The sequence below is a fragment of the Labrus mixtus genome, chromosome 7, assembly GCF_963584025.1.
Source record: "Labrus mixtus chromosome 7, fLabMix1.1, whole genome shotgun sequence".
NCBI classification, from domain to species: Eukaryota; Metazoa; Chordata; class Actinopteri; order Labriformes; family Labridae; genus Labrus; species Labrus mixtus.
Window position 1 is genome coordinate 15,459,700 of NC_083618.1, and position 13,958 is coordinate 15,473,657.

General features: G+C 38.9%; 1 protein-coding gene across 1 annotated transcript in view; it reads left to right on the forward strand.

Annotated features, from left to right (window-relative positions):
- Positions 1 to 5,131: 5,131 nt before the first annotated feature.
- The window catches only part of LOC132978159 (neurexophilin-2), a 43,417-nt gene continuing 34,590 nt past the window's right edge, over positions 5,132 to 13,958 (forward strand). Inside the window, exon 1 of the mRNA XM_061043254.1 lies at positions 5,132 to 5,570. Coding sequence (XP_060899237.1) covers positions 5,517 to 5,570 — 54 coding nt within the window. The 5' untranslated portion in view covers positions 5,132 to 5,516. The remainder of the gene's footprint in view (positions 5,571 to 13,958) is intronic.

Consider the following 13,958-nt stretch of genomic DNA (forward strand, 5'->3'; position numbering starts at 1 on the left):
TTCACTCAAAAGTTTATTTCATTTTATTTTTCCTCAAATTGACAGCAGTGGTAACATTAAAACGATGGATAGACGAATGCCCCTTTTACAAAAACCTCTTCTGTGTCTGTCCCCTGTAATAACAGTAACAGTGAAGACATTGTTCTCCCTGTCTTACTACAGCAACAGAAAAAAGAAGCTCTTGGGAATTCCACAGATAAGATCATATACGAAGTCATTTCATTGATCTAGCCTCTGATCAGTTAAATTACCCATCCATTGATCTGTATGTGTGAGGGAGCAGCATGTGGAAGAGCCTTAAATGTGATTCATGTTTGTGATTATCTTTATGGATATTGCTTACAGTAGCTAGCTTAACTGTTATTGCCAAACCCATTGATGTAAGTGTAGAAGTGTTTTTTAGCTCGGGAGAAACTCAAGTTGTTAAGTGTAAAAAGTACCAAAGATATTAAAGCAAAATATTGATTGATCATGATATAGGATGCTACATTATGGATTATAAAACAGTTAGTTCCGACCAAGTAATCTGATTGGACTCACACATAAATGTGCAAAAAATAAAATAGCTGATCTGTTGTAACCATAGGCACAACAAAGTAGCAATAGTGATGTTTGGGTTGCTTGGCAACAGTTCAATTTCAGTTCAGTTTTGGAACTAGTTGAGTTTGTGGAGCAAAATCAAAGCTATAAATATTAATGGACGACGTCTGAGTGACATCAGTCATCTGTTACAGCAGGGGGCTCCGGAGGCCCATCAGCAGCAGCTGCCATGCTGGAAATCCTGTCTCAGCCTAACTTTGTCACCCTAACGACAAGATTTTAAGCCCACCTGTCAATCATGTCAGCCACGTGCCTAACTATGGATAACATGTATCATTTTCAAAATCAAAACAGAGCCGTTTACAAAACAAATTCACACCCCGTACAGTGTGTGCCAGTGATCACCTCCGATGTTGAAAAATGAAGCCGACGCCGAAGTGCAAAAAACGGCAGTTCCTCGAGTGTCCACTTGTTTTAACAGCAGAAATGAACATGTTTACAGCCTGGTACACAAAAATGATGTTGGTCTGGTTAGTTATTGTCTTCATCAGCACACTCCTCTGTTTTGATTTTATGAAGGATACAAGTCATGCATATAGGTGTGTGGCTGACCTGATTTACAGGCAGGCATGATGAAACGATTTGTCAAGAGGCTTTAAACTTTTCTAAGCTCCAGCTCTAAGCCTGTCGTTCGGTTGACTGAAAGTTAGGTTGAGACAGCATTTCCAGCCGGCGACTGCCACCAAAGGGCTTCCAAAGCCCCCTGCAGTAACAGATGGGTGACGTCACTCAGGCTTCCTCCATTCATATTTACGTACTAATCCTCTCTTTTTTTCCTCATGGTTCGCTAGTTCCCATTAGAAGCTTTATCTTACTCCATCACTATCCTTCCACCTTCTCCCCAACCTCTGCCTGCTTTTCTCCTAACCAATCAAAAGACATCAGTTGTGCTTCAAGGTTGGTTGGAGGTTAAAAAACTTCTGCATGCTCTCTAAGAAGACTGTAATTAATTGTCATTATTGATACATTCCTATTTCAATATGTTTGCAAAAAACAAGTTGATGAACACATGCAGCCTTAAAGTGAGCAGTTATGCTGATGATAGAACTTTATTCTGACATATGAGAAGGGAAGAAGTGGAAGAATAATGTGAGGATGGTATTCGTAGAAGTAGATGCACTCTGCTTTCGCTCAGAGCATGTTCATTCATTTAGGATCACCGTGCATTGACCGAGTGACTCGAAACAGAAGCGTCGCCGCTAAGTGGAACAGAGGAGGGGAGCAGCTGGGAGAAATTCACCTGCCACTTCCAATGTGGATCAGAAATTGCACTCACACCGGCAGACCCTATCCGACAGTGGGGAAAATAGAGAGGAAACAGGAGGACAAGGTGTGTTGTGGCCGTACAAATCACAGACAGTAGATTGAATGGAGGGCGGTGGTGGAAATGGGAAACGGTCACATTCTTTGAGACCTGCTGCTTTTGATGGACAAGTTTTCATGGTCTGCTTAAAATGAAGCAATGACTGTAACACACTGATCTACAGCAACTGGAAGATGGACAGTAAGGGTAACTTATTCTCATGGTGTTTGATGAACCCAATGAATCATTTTTTTATGTTAGTTAAGGAAACATGAAGTATTCATATTTCTTAAAGGCCTTTTGTGTTTCTCTAAAATCATACATTCGACCTTGATCTCTTTGAAATGTTGTTTTCATACTACTTTATCCAAAATGTGCTTCAACCAAACTTAGCTATAAATTAACAAAGTTACGTTCAGGCAAAGATTTCTATATAGTTTGATAACACACCTAAAGTGTGACTAAGACTGACCACAGATCTGAGGTTTGTATATGCAGTTCCATCAGTGATTTAGTTTTTAATTACTTTGGTAAAGGTGAGGGAAGATGTCTCATTACATAATTGGTAAACACGCCATGCCTTAAGTCACTTACGACTGATCTAACCAAGTCCCTGTTTTTTTCTTAAAGAAATATCTGTGACAGTGATTTAGCTGCTAAAAGAGCACATATTTAGCTTTACAAGTTGTCAGTGAATTGCGTCCATTGTAAAGATTTTGCAACACAGCAAATACATCCTAGAATTTTTATTTTTTTTATTGATTAAGAAACATAGTACTGGATGCATTTCTTGAATGGTTTTGGGTTTTCGTGCTAGAGCTATTTTTAAGACAGTCATTTTTAGCAGTTTAGCAAAAGCATTGTATTTAGCATCGGTAAAAAAAAACATGTACCGGCATGGTTCATGCAATTTATTAATTGAATATACATGCTGGAGTGCATTTACTTTAAGTTGCTTTGTATAAAAGTAATGGCAGCTACTGTTTTCATAGCATGCTTCATTGCTATGGTTTCACCATCACTGGCCAGAATCGCTCTCTCTGCTGTCTCTGTTCAATGAAGGCGGGGAAAAGCCCAGCAGAAAATCATAGGTATAAAAAATGGATATGATGTACTCTCCCACGTTAAGATTTTAATCATATTTTACTGTAGAAAAACATTGGTGAAATAATCCAACTTGTCTTCTTCCTTCTCATTAGAGTTCTTCTCAGTCCGACCCTCGAGTGTTTCTCTCTTGGTGTCTTTCCAGATTATGTGAAATATGCAATGGCCAAACAATACTCCATGAAAGATGTCTGCATGCTTTAAATTCAGTTTTTTTTTTGGTTCTAGGAAGTAACCATCAGAAAGATGTGTGCCACTCCACTCACTTCTTTGTTAAAATGTTCTCCTCAGCACTATGTTTGCCTTTGCATGCAATGACTGTTTGCCTCGCAGGGAGGCAGTGCTGTGTCACAGACAGACTGCAGACATCCTGCATTCAAAGACTTATAACAGATTGCTAATATACACATATATGGATCCACACATACCCACAAAGCAGCTCATTTTACACAGACACTCCTCTCCATCTGTGACAGGGTCTCACTGCACTGACCAGCTCAACTTTACCTCTGCCTCTGAGTCCACCAACAGGAGGAGTGGCTTTGTAAATGCAAGAAGAAGAGTGTGAGGACATGCAGCAGGTGAGCTCAAATATCTGATATCTGAACAACAAAGCGCTCAAATGTCTGTGAAGACTTTCATCTTTGGATTCAGAAAAAATGTCTTTGACAGACATTGAAAATATAGTCAAGTTTGTGCCCTTAATACTGTAAAGACACTGTAAATATATACTTTTTTAACAGGACAAAAACAGGTGAACAGATAATCAGACAGAGAGGTTAACATGGTGGTTAGCTGGTCAGTCAGTCATGCAGACAGACGGGTGAAATGAAATGAAATACAGAAGAGACGTCCACTATCTATTCAGCAGTTCAGTATGACTGATTGTCAGCATAATATAACCCTACACACACACACACACACACACACACACACACACACACACACACGCACACATACACACACACACACTCACACACACAGTGATCTCCGAACAGACAAACTGTGTGCATCCCAGATCAGTACATTTTAAAGGTCCACAATCAGGCGAGCAGCAGCTGGGACCGGCCATCAGGGAGAGATGTGGGGCCACGCTGCCCCAATATATCCATGCAACATTAATATTTCAAAATTGTTTTTCTGGGAATTTATAGTCAGGCCAGCTTGTGCTGCTGGCCTCCATCACACACGTTCACACAAACACACACTTTAAACAGAGCAGTCAAGGTTTTAGTCTAGTAATATAATGATTGTTTTTTGTTTGTGTTAGACTTTTTGTAAGCCAGACTCACAGATTACTGTAGTTGTTACAAAGACTAAACACATGCGTTGAATCTCAAATGGAGAATCTGTGGAGTTTTTACTCCAGTTTATTCTATCTGCGTACTGTTTGGTTGGTTCTCCTAAAGTGTAGGAATGCAGAGAGAGTGAAGATAACAATGTGTGCAAAGTAATAGCCACACGCCTGTGAAACTTGGTTGTCTATTGATAATCATAATAAAGCAAATATTCTCGTTAGACTCGTTAATATATTTTGATAAAACGTCAGCGAAATGTGTTTTTTAAAAAAGAATGACAAAACTTAGCCTTATATCAGTACTTATAAACTACTTCTGATTATGCAGTTTCAAATTGCAACTCAGATATATTTAATTTGCTATTTGATGTGACAGAGAAATGTATAATTCTCACATTTGTCAAGCTGAAAAAGGAACTGTTTGCCATATCCGCTTCAACAAGCGCTTTTAAATAATTGTTCATCCATTTGTAAAATTATTACTTCAGCTCTGCAAGAATAGTTGAAAATAATACCTGTTTGAGAAGATTAGCATCTAAAAGTCATATTGTATCCACTTTTCATTCTAAAACTACACTACCTTAAAGTTGACTTAAACCTAATCCCACACATGAAACTCCTGACATGTCTTTGATTAAGTACTTAGAGGAGTATAGTCACCTCATTATTCCCCCACCACAAAAAAAAAAAATACGAGCATGCAGCTGTGGCCAGTGTGGCTGCCAATAATCGTTCGCTGCATGTGCGCTGTGACGCGCGCGTGGACACCGAGAGAAAGAGATTGAGGGTGGGAGGGGGAGAGAGAGAGAGATAGAGAAAGAGGGATCTCATTTCTCTAAATCAACCAGTCAGTGTCCAAAAACACAGGAAGCGCTGATGATCCTCTCCCCGCGTCCACCCTCCAAACTGACTTCGTCTCCGCGCAAACTTCCAGCAGACGCGCAGCAGCATGAGCGGAGGCAGACCGCATGGATGTGCCACATGAGGCGGACCACAGGAACTGATCACAACGCTCAAAGTTTTTCGAAAGCACCATCGGCGACTCCGACTGAACAAACACACAACTTTGCGTGTGTTTTTCTGCTTCCGTAATACTTTTCACCTGTCGCCTGCCTGTTGGGATTGCTTGGATTCCACGGTGCGTCTTTTTATGTCCAGTCGGGGAGACGTGTAGTTTTTTTTTACGGGGTGGTCTTAGTTAAGGACGGTGACATGCAGGTTCTCGGTTGGACCGTAGTTCTCCTCTGCCAGTGGATCCTACGGAAGGTAAGTTAATATTAATGGGAAGAAAACACCTTAGAGTACACATTTTTCACATTTATCCACCTGCACTCTCCACTCAGAGGGTCCGTTTCCTCGAATTCCTTCAGCTCAAAAAGAAACACGCTTTTTTTTTTTTAATCGGCTCAAATAAATAGTTTTTAACTAAGCTATATAGGATTTTTATATACTATAACCTGTAGATTTGTATGGTTATTTGGATTTCAGCAGAATTTGCAGGATCTCCACAACATCTTTGCGCGCTGGAACTTGATTGGAAGTAGTTAAAACTTCACATCAGCTGTTCAGACCACAGAAACACCTTTAAACTATTCATTCTTTGTTTTGTATTAACTCATCTTAATGAACGGCTGTGAGTCTTTTCTCCAGTCTACAAAACGCGCAGATTTCTGCTCACTAAGCGTTCCCCCTTTGCTCCCACTTAAGCTGCCCCTCCTTTATCTATATCTATCTATTCGCGCTCCCAGCAACTTCCTCTAATTTTCCTTTAGAAGTTAAACACGCCCGTGGCTTGTTTTATTATCTCAGCATCGCTATGGCAAAGAGTTTGTGCGCCTAGTTCGGCTCTGATGCTTCTGCTGCAGATGCTGATAATGTGTGGGTAAATGTGTGCGTGCGTAAAAGTGCGTGTTGTATTATCCTTGAGTGTTTTTTTCTGATTGCTTTACTCTGGCAGTAGAGATGCAGTCAGTTTATACAAACATATAACACAATATAATACAGAATACAATAGCAGGCTGTCTGTCCTTGCTAATGCAGACAACGTGGAGCTGCTCAGTGTGTCTTCAGCCTCAGCCTGAAATGAAAGAGAATAAAAACATGACTTTTTTCAGGATCCTTCTCCTCACCTCTGACTCCTTCATTTTCCTCCTTCTTCCTCTTCCTTTCCTCTTCTTCCATTATGGATCATTTTACCCCCAACTGATTTTCATTTAAAAACCCTAACTGTTTCTTTAACTACAGGTGTAAAAATCACCTGACACTGTGGCTCTTTTTTTTCTTCTTTTTTTTTTTTTTACTGTACTCAGGTGTAAAACAAGTCTTTTGATGAACACCACTTGGTTCAGGTGTTAGGGCTTTATGGATTTAAGGAGGGGGGACGGGTGGGAAACCTTCACTTCTTCAGTACAGATCTGCTCTGCGGCCCCCACAGTCCCCAGCAATCTCTCTCATAATGCGAGTAAACGGTGACTGCATGCAGGGTTATTTTAGCGTGAGATTGTTTAAAAATGCCCTGTTGGCTGCTGGCAGATTGGTGTAAAGTTGGATTGTGACAGGTAATACCACCTGCACTTCTTTTGTAAATTGAATGCAAATCATTTCTGCCGCACAGTGTGACTCTGCCTCTTGTGCATGAGAGTGCAACCTGGGTTCAATTATACGGATCGACTTGGTATCGGATTATTTCACTGGAGCTTTACAGTAACATGCAATGTAAAATTCTAATGTAATTTTTTCTTCTTTCCTGTTTTCTGATTGTTTTTTTCTGAGGTGTAAAAAAGTGGATGAATGTGTTTGTTTTCAACACCTAGGAGGTGTAGATGACTCAGTGATTTGGCTGACTTGATATGACAAGTTCCATATTTTGTATCACTTTTAGCTGGAGGGATTAATGAGTGAAGAAGAAGTGAAGACAGGTAGGAAAATGACTAAATAGGGATAAGAGGAAATGTTGCAGTAAAAATCATTGTAAGGTAATGGAAGAAAAGTTAACATTAGACATCTTTCTAACTGAATTTCATGGTCATTTGAACAGAACTGGTCCTCAGTGGTCATTTTCAGTACCTTCAAGGCCTGATTATGTACATGTGGGAGCGCATAAGTGCGAGATGGGGAGGAGAGGATGAGTAGAAAGGAGGAGATTTTCTGCGTAATTTCTTTAAAGGCTGTTCTCTGACTGCAAACTTGTTTTAAAATGTCTTTTCCTTAAATGAATTTGTCTGTAAATACTCAGAGAGGAACATTTAGTGGGTGGGTTCTCACATAAATAAATAAGCTGCGTTCTTTGCATATGATGTCTGATGCTGCAATGGTATGGTATTTTTTCCCACCTTGTGCTTTGAAATGATATCTACAGTAACAGCACTACAAAGAAAGAAAAGATGTGTGAAAAGCTCCTTTGCTGTTTTATGCTCCCAGTAGGAACAATAGCATTAGCCGGCATCTCAACCTGACAAAATCCTCTTATCTCCCCCCATAAAACAACTAGCTATATACCCCAGGGATATTACAGCGCCTGAGTCACTTTAATTTCATTATATATAGTCCTACTTCCTTTGCAATCATGTCTCAGATATTCTGCATAGCTTTGCATTTCAGTCTCGGGGAAAATGTGGATGTGTGTGATTCCATGCTCCCATGTTTTCCCGTGCCCACATGTTGGGCACATCTTCACGCCAGAAAAATCTGAGCCATCTCTAGAACAGGATCAGATGTTTGTTTTTTTTCCACCACGGATTAAACCAGGTGCTTGGTGGTTTTCCCTCCCACTCGCTGTCTTTTCGTCCACCCATCTGTCCGTCTTTGGATCATCTAAACTGTCAAGCGGCCCAGTTTCACCGAGCAGCAGCAGGAGGCACCACTGGGTTTGTAATCTGTGCAAATTATATTCTCTGTTCACTAACCGATTAGATACGTAATCTGTTGAATCATGATGACAGAAGCAATCACATTAGGGCCGATATCTATTGCCTCTGAAATTGTACCCAGAGATCAAAGTATTCTTTAACCTAAAAAAAAAAGCCACTGATTCATGCAGTATTTTAATGGATTCCAACATGGTTTGCTTAAGGTTAAGCAACGATCCATTTTTATTTAATTTGTTTTCTCCCCTTTCAACAGCCCTCTGCCCCATTTTTGACAAGCCATTACTTTTAAAATGAGTTATCGCTTTCTCGCTGCAGTGAATAGATCCTCCTCAGGCTTTGTATTAGCCGTAAGGAGAGGGGGAAATTTCATTTAAATGTGTGAAGATGTCATATTTATTAGACTAATGTAAAATAAAACTTCATTACAGAAATGTAGGTTCTGCTTCGAACGAGCATTTGTCACCACTATCCAGGATATGGTGCCCATGTAGGGCTGTGTACTCACATTTGTGCTGCTTTCATTAAAAAGAAAAACACACACTACTCCAATAAATGACTCCTAATGCCACAACTATGTGACAGTTTCCAGAAGATGCAGTTTAAAGAAAGCCAAAAAAAAGTTGTTTGTGTGTGTGTGTGTGTGTGTGTGTGTGTGTGTGTGTGTGTGTGTGTTTGTGTGTGTGTGTGTGTGTGTGTGTGTGTGTGTGTGTGTGTGTGTGTGTGTGTATGTGTGTGTTTGTTTGTTTGTGGTTGGTTCACTTCCTGTTCGAGATGTGTTCAGGTTAAAAATGTGGTCGTCAAAGTTATGTCTGGGTCCAAGTTGTGCTCGTATCGTACACGTTAAATCAACTTTTTTGTTCTTTTAAATGATCCTAATTGTGATTTCAGAGTGAACCTTGAGTTTTAATATGGAGTGGTGGAAGTAGACTATGTGAAGCCTTTTTTAAAGTTCAAAAAGCAATGATTCATCAGTTTGAAAATACTCCAATACATGCTTAACGTCTTCATAAAAAAACCTATTAATTTAAGTACAGCTAGTTTTCCAAGAAAGCAGCACACATAATGTTGAGTTATTATCCCAGTCATTTCTTTTCTATTGTTTAGTTCCATTGGATTTATGTTACTGATGATGCATTCATGTCTAAGAATAATATTAACGTTTTATTTAATGACAAAACTAATATCAGCATTTTATACACATTAAATAAAAAAGAAAGCCTCATATTTTAAGTTAAATCTGATACTTTCATGTATATTGGGGGGGGGATTCTATAACAATCAGTCTAGAAGTATAAAAAAAAAAATGTACTTTTTTATCTATGTTAATTTAAACTGACAATACAAGTACCACTAAGGAAAGAAGAGAGGTGTATTAGTAAGACAGGATCAAGTTCATGTTTTCGTCTAAGGAACACATTTTCAGATATATCTCAACGTGTTTTCAGGATTTTTAAAATATATTTTTTGTAAAAAGCAACACATTGGTGAGAATGAAAAAGGATGTTTCATTTCTGGCCCCTTCAACACTAAATGTGTCAGACATGTTAGCTTATTTTCTAAAGACCAAAGATTGTTGAACCAGCTTTTTTCCTCAGCAGTGTGGAGCAGAGCAGATGGGTCTGAGGTTTACATGCTGAGGCACATCACACTTCTGCAGGCAGACAGGAAACAGCTGGAAAGGGAGGGATGTTGTGTTTACTGTCACACCTAGATCTGGATTAGGAGCTGGTTTCTGGGTTGGGTCCTTTAAAACTTCTTAAAGTCACGACCCAAATCAGAACTTAGTCCCAGTCCAGGTCAACGTAGCTGTCAAAATAAGTCCTCCTGTCCTACATTTTGGATGTTTTCTAATATTACAGGCATTCGTGTTTGAAACCCTTACAGTGTAATTAGTTACACCTTCAGATGAAACACATTAAAAGCACCACAGCCAGGACACAATTTGACTGAAGCAGTAAACTACAATCATCTTCATTTATGACTACAATGTGGTGACTTTATTTTATTTTCGGCAAATTTAAAGATTTGAATTGAGCCTTTAACATATGGAATTTGTTGGAGGAGCTCAGCAAAATAAATTACACCGAGTCTAATGTGCAGAGGGAAGCTTTTCCATTTAAGCTGAGATGATTAAGTATATGTGTCTTAAAAATTACAGAAAAAAATATCTCTGCAGGCAGCAATAAGGCAACAAAGTTCTTATATCATAGTTTGGTCATGTGCCTAAAACTTGTAATTAATTGTAATAATAAATAATTGTATCATTTGTTGAGTTGACAGGAAATAAGTTGAAATATATTTAATTGAATTAAAATCACTTGTTTTTATGTTTTTGCAGAGCAAGGAGCTTATGTGATAGTCAAATTAGTTTGTGACAGATTTTGATTTAACTTATTATTGTATTATATAACTGTTATTGTTTTGATTGAGGGCCCCCTGGCGACACATTTTACATACTGTGCGTTTAAGAGATCAAGTCAACAACAAAAGCTAAGTGCAATATTTGGAGCTGTGTCCTTTTTTGCTGCTGTTGGAATGAAACAAACCATGAGGTCTTCACAGACGTATAGTTGATGCCCTGTATACAAACAAGGAGCAGGTTTCAGTTTTCTATTGGCTCTCTTAATCTAACCTTGTGTTACCTCATCCTGCTGTGCTCAGTTAACAGTGGAATGATTCATATTTTCACTAAATTCCTGCTGTTGAACTTCTTCTGCAGTGCTTTAATTAGAACTATTTGCTCTCCATCTCTCCCTTGTCTTAGCTGATTTCAAATAGGACAAGGTGCATGCAGAGAGGAGAAAGGCAGGATTTTGTGAAAAATCAAGTTAATTTTTCTGTTTAATTTAACAAACTAGCCTCCAGCTGTCTTAAGAGTCTTGCTTTGGTTTGGATTGACTGCGCTGTGAATGCCAGATGGTGGGCTCTCACATAACTGCAAATAACACTGGCAATTGGTAGAAGCTCTTGTGTTGGAAGGAAAAATATGGAAATCAGAGAAGCAGAAGCAAACAACTTGAATAAAACGTCCCCGCCTGTCTCATCTGGGATCCTCTGCTGTTCCAGAAAGCTCCAGTTAATAAAAATAGTAAACAGATTCATAAAGTAACAGTTTACAGCATGATAGCAGTGATCACATACAGCAAAAAGGCTTCCTTTGCTTTCTTGTTTGAGATTTACTACCCTTACTGTCTGTTTTAAAGGTGTTGAGAGTTTACTTTGTCATTATGAGGAAAATGAGAACAAATCCTTTAAATCAGGGAGTAACTGAACCAAAAGTCAAATAATGCTAAAAACTGGAGCCTTTAAATTCCTGCACAGATTGTATGCATAGCTGTGTAGTTACTTTAAATACTCTTCCAGATTCACAAAGCCTTATCAGATTATTATTTTTTGGATAATGTATGGGAATGCTGGTATGTTACTGGGGCTGGTTGCCAAGTCACATCACATCCAAATAAACTTGTGATAAAGCCAGACACAGTTCTGCATACTTTTAAAGCTATTGAGTTGTGATGTGGTTAAAGATAGTCTCTGTTAGAAGGTGTGACGGTCGGACTGTAGCTGAATGAATATAATTTAATTGAATAGCACCTGGGGAAATTTGATGAACTTGTGAAAAGGAAGGGATGCTGGTCTTCATGGTTTACTTATTACCAAGTTCTTTATGTTTTCTTTACTTTATAAAAAAAATAATTTCAATTAGTAATAGCACACAGACTCTTTAATTTGATCTGCAACTTATCCAACATGTTTAGATAAAATGACAGAGTTGGCAGAGCTGGTGTAATAATTAGAAAGATACTGATGGGAGATTGTTTTCTGTCCTAACCTTTGGACAAAGTAGCACCAAAGTGTTGAACTCCTGCATTCAAAGTTACCTTCAGAAACGGTCAGTAAAGTGATATATAAGCAGCATTTTGATGATGCAGACTCATGAGGAAGACATTTTGCTTAACACTCGCATGTACTGAATCAGAATGAACCTTACTGTCACTATACTATGTTGACTTCTCACCTGTGTTGTAAAGTTTAAAAATAAGTAAACAGTGAAATAAAAAAGGTAAAACACGTAGAGCTAGAACAAAACTTAAAAAGTTGTATTAATTGCAGACAGATTTCTTTAGAGCAACAGAACAATAGATTTTACAAACTTTAAAGTGACAGGTGTGCATGTGCAAATTTAGTAGAGGTAAAAATTATTTAATTTTGAATTAATGCAATTTGACTGTGCAAATAGTCTGTGAAGGGTGGGGGTGAGGATGTGTCAGTGTTTGGTATGTGTTAGCATACTTGTGTAAGTATACTTGATTAGTTTGACTGTTATCAATGCATCCTGTTTAATTATTTAATTATTAATGTTTTCCAATCCATGAGAAATCTTTCAAAGTCACTGTAGTTGTAAATAAAACACAGTGGAGTGAAATTACAATATTTCTCCAGAAGTTGAGTAAAGTTTAAAGCAGCAAATGCAGAAAAAGTTGAGAGTCCATGAAACCTGTTCTTAGTACAGCATTGGAATTAAAGTAATGATTTGGTTTCTGACACTGAGCAAGAGACCACCGGTGTTGACTTTATGACTTGACTTTTTACCTTACTAGAGCTCAAATAATAATGAATACTCTTCAGAACTTAAATTGTGAAAAATAATTAAATACTGAATATTCCACTTCTTTCTGAATAAAGCTACACATACAGAGCAGTTATTACTTGCACTAAATTAATAAAGCCTTCGCTGGCAGCAGTTAAAAATAATGTGATAAAATGAATGTAGAGTACTGTAATGGGTCAGAATGAAACCAGATTGGTGCTTAAATCACCTTACTTCTCGGTTCTCTGCATTTTGGCCATGTACAGTATTAACAATTATAGTGCAACAAAAATATGTTTCATCGAACACAACCAGAAGAAAGAGTAAAAATAATATTAATTTGAGGTTTAAAAAAAAATATCCTTCAAGCCCGATTGAACCAAGCTCGGCAAGGGGAATAATCCTTCAACAGTGTACTACACTTTAAAATAAGACCCAAATATCCCTGACCTGGTGTTAGAAAGCTTACTTCTGGTGCGTCAGTGGAAATACGGTCAGATAGACACAGAAGCAGAACTCTGGGCTCAACATCAGACCATGCAACCCAGGTTTCACTGCCAGGATCATCTCAGAAGAAGGCCTGTGCACAGCTGCTTCTTCAACCCCGAGAGGGTGGCACATCTCATGGCCTGATACATCCACCAGCCTCTGACACAGCTCTCTATGCACCTGCCAGCCTGCAATATGATGATGGAGAACGTCAGAGATTTTTGTTGGGCTACAGGTTGCAGGTTTTGTTTCTCCTTTTCCTGTCAGACGTCCTTGATTTGCTTTATTTGTCTTTCTGTCTCCCCCTTTTCCCAGAGTGAAGGGAGGGAGAGCGAGGGCAGACCAGGAAAAAGCACATACGGGGGTCCAGGTCAAAATAACCACACCTGATCTGTCTTGAACCGAGCTCTACTCACACTGCAAAACACACACTCACACAGCATTTTAATGCATCTCCGTCTCCCCCAATGGATGGCCAGCCATTATTTCAACAGTACCGTGTATGACTCACCCAGCTGTATGGAAAATTGCTCCCTGAGAAGAGTTGTGGAGGCAAAAAAAGGGAATGTCTGAGGAGATGATAACGCCTGAAAAGGAATCAATTTGAGAATATTACTCGTAATCCGTTTGCTGCAAAGATATGTGACACAGACGTGCATGCAGAGAATGAAATGAATTATCCCCGAGCACAGGCATAAACAGAAT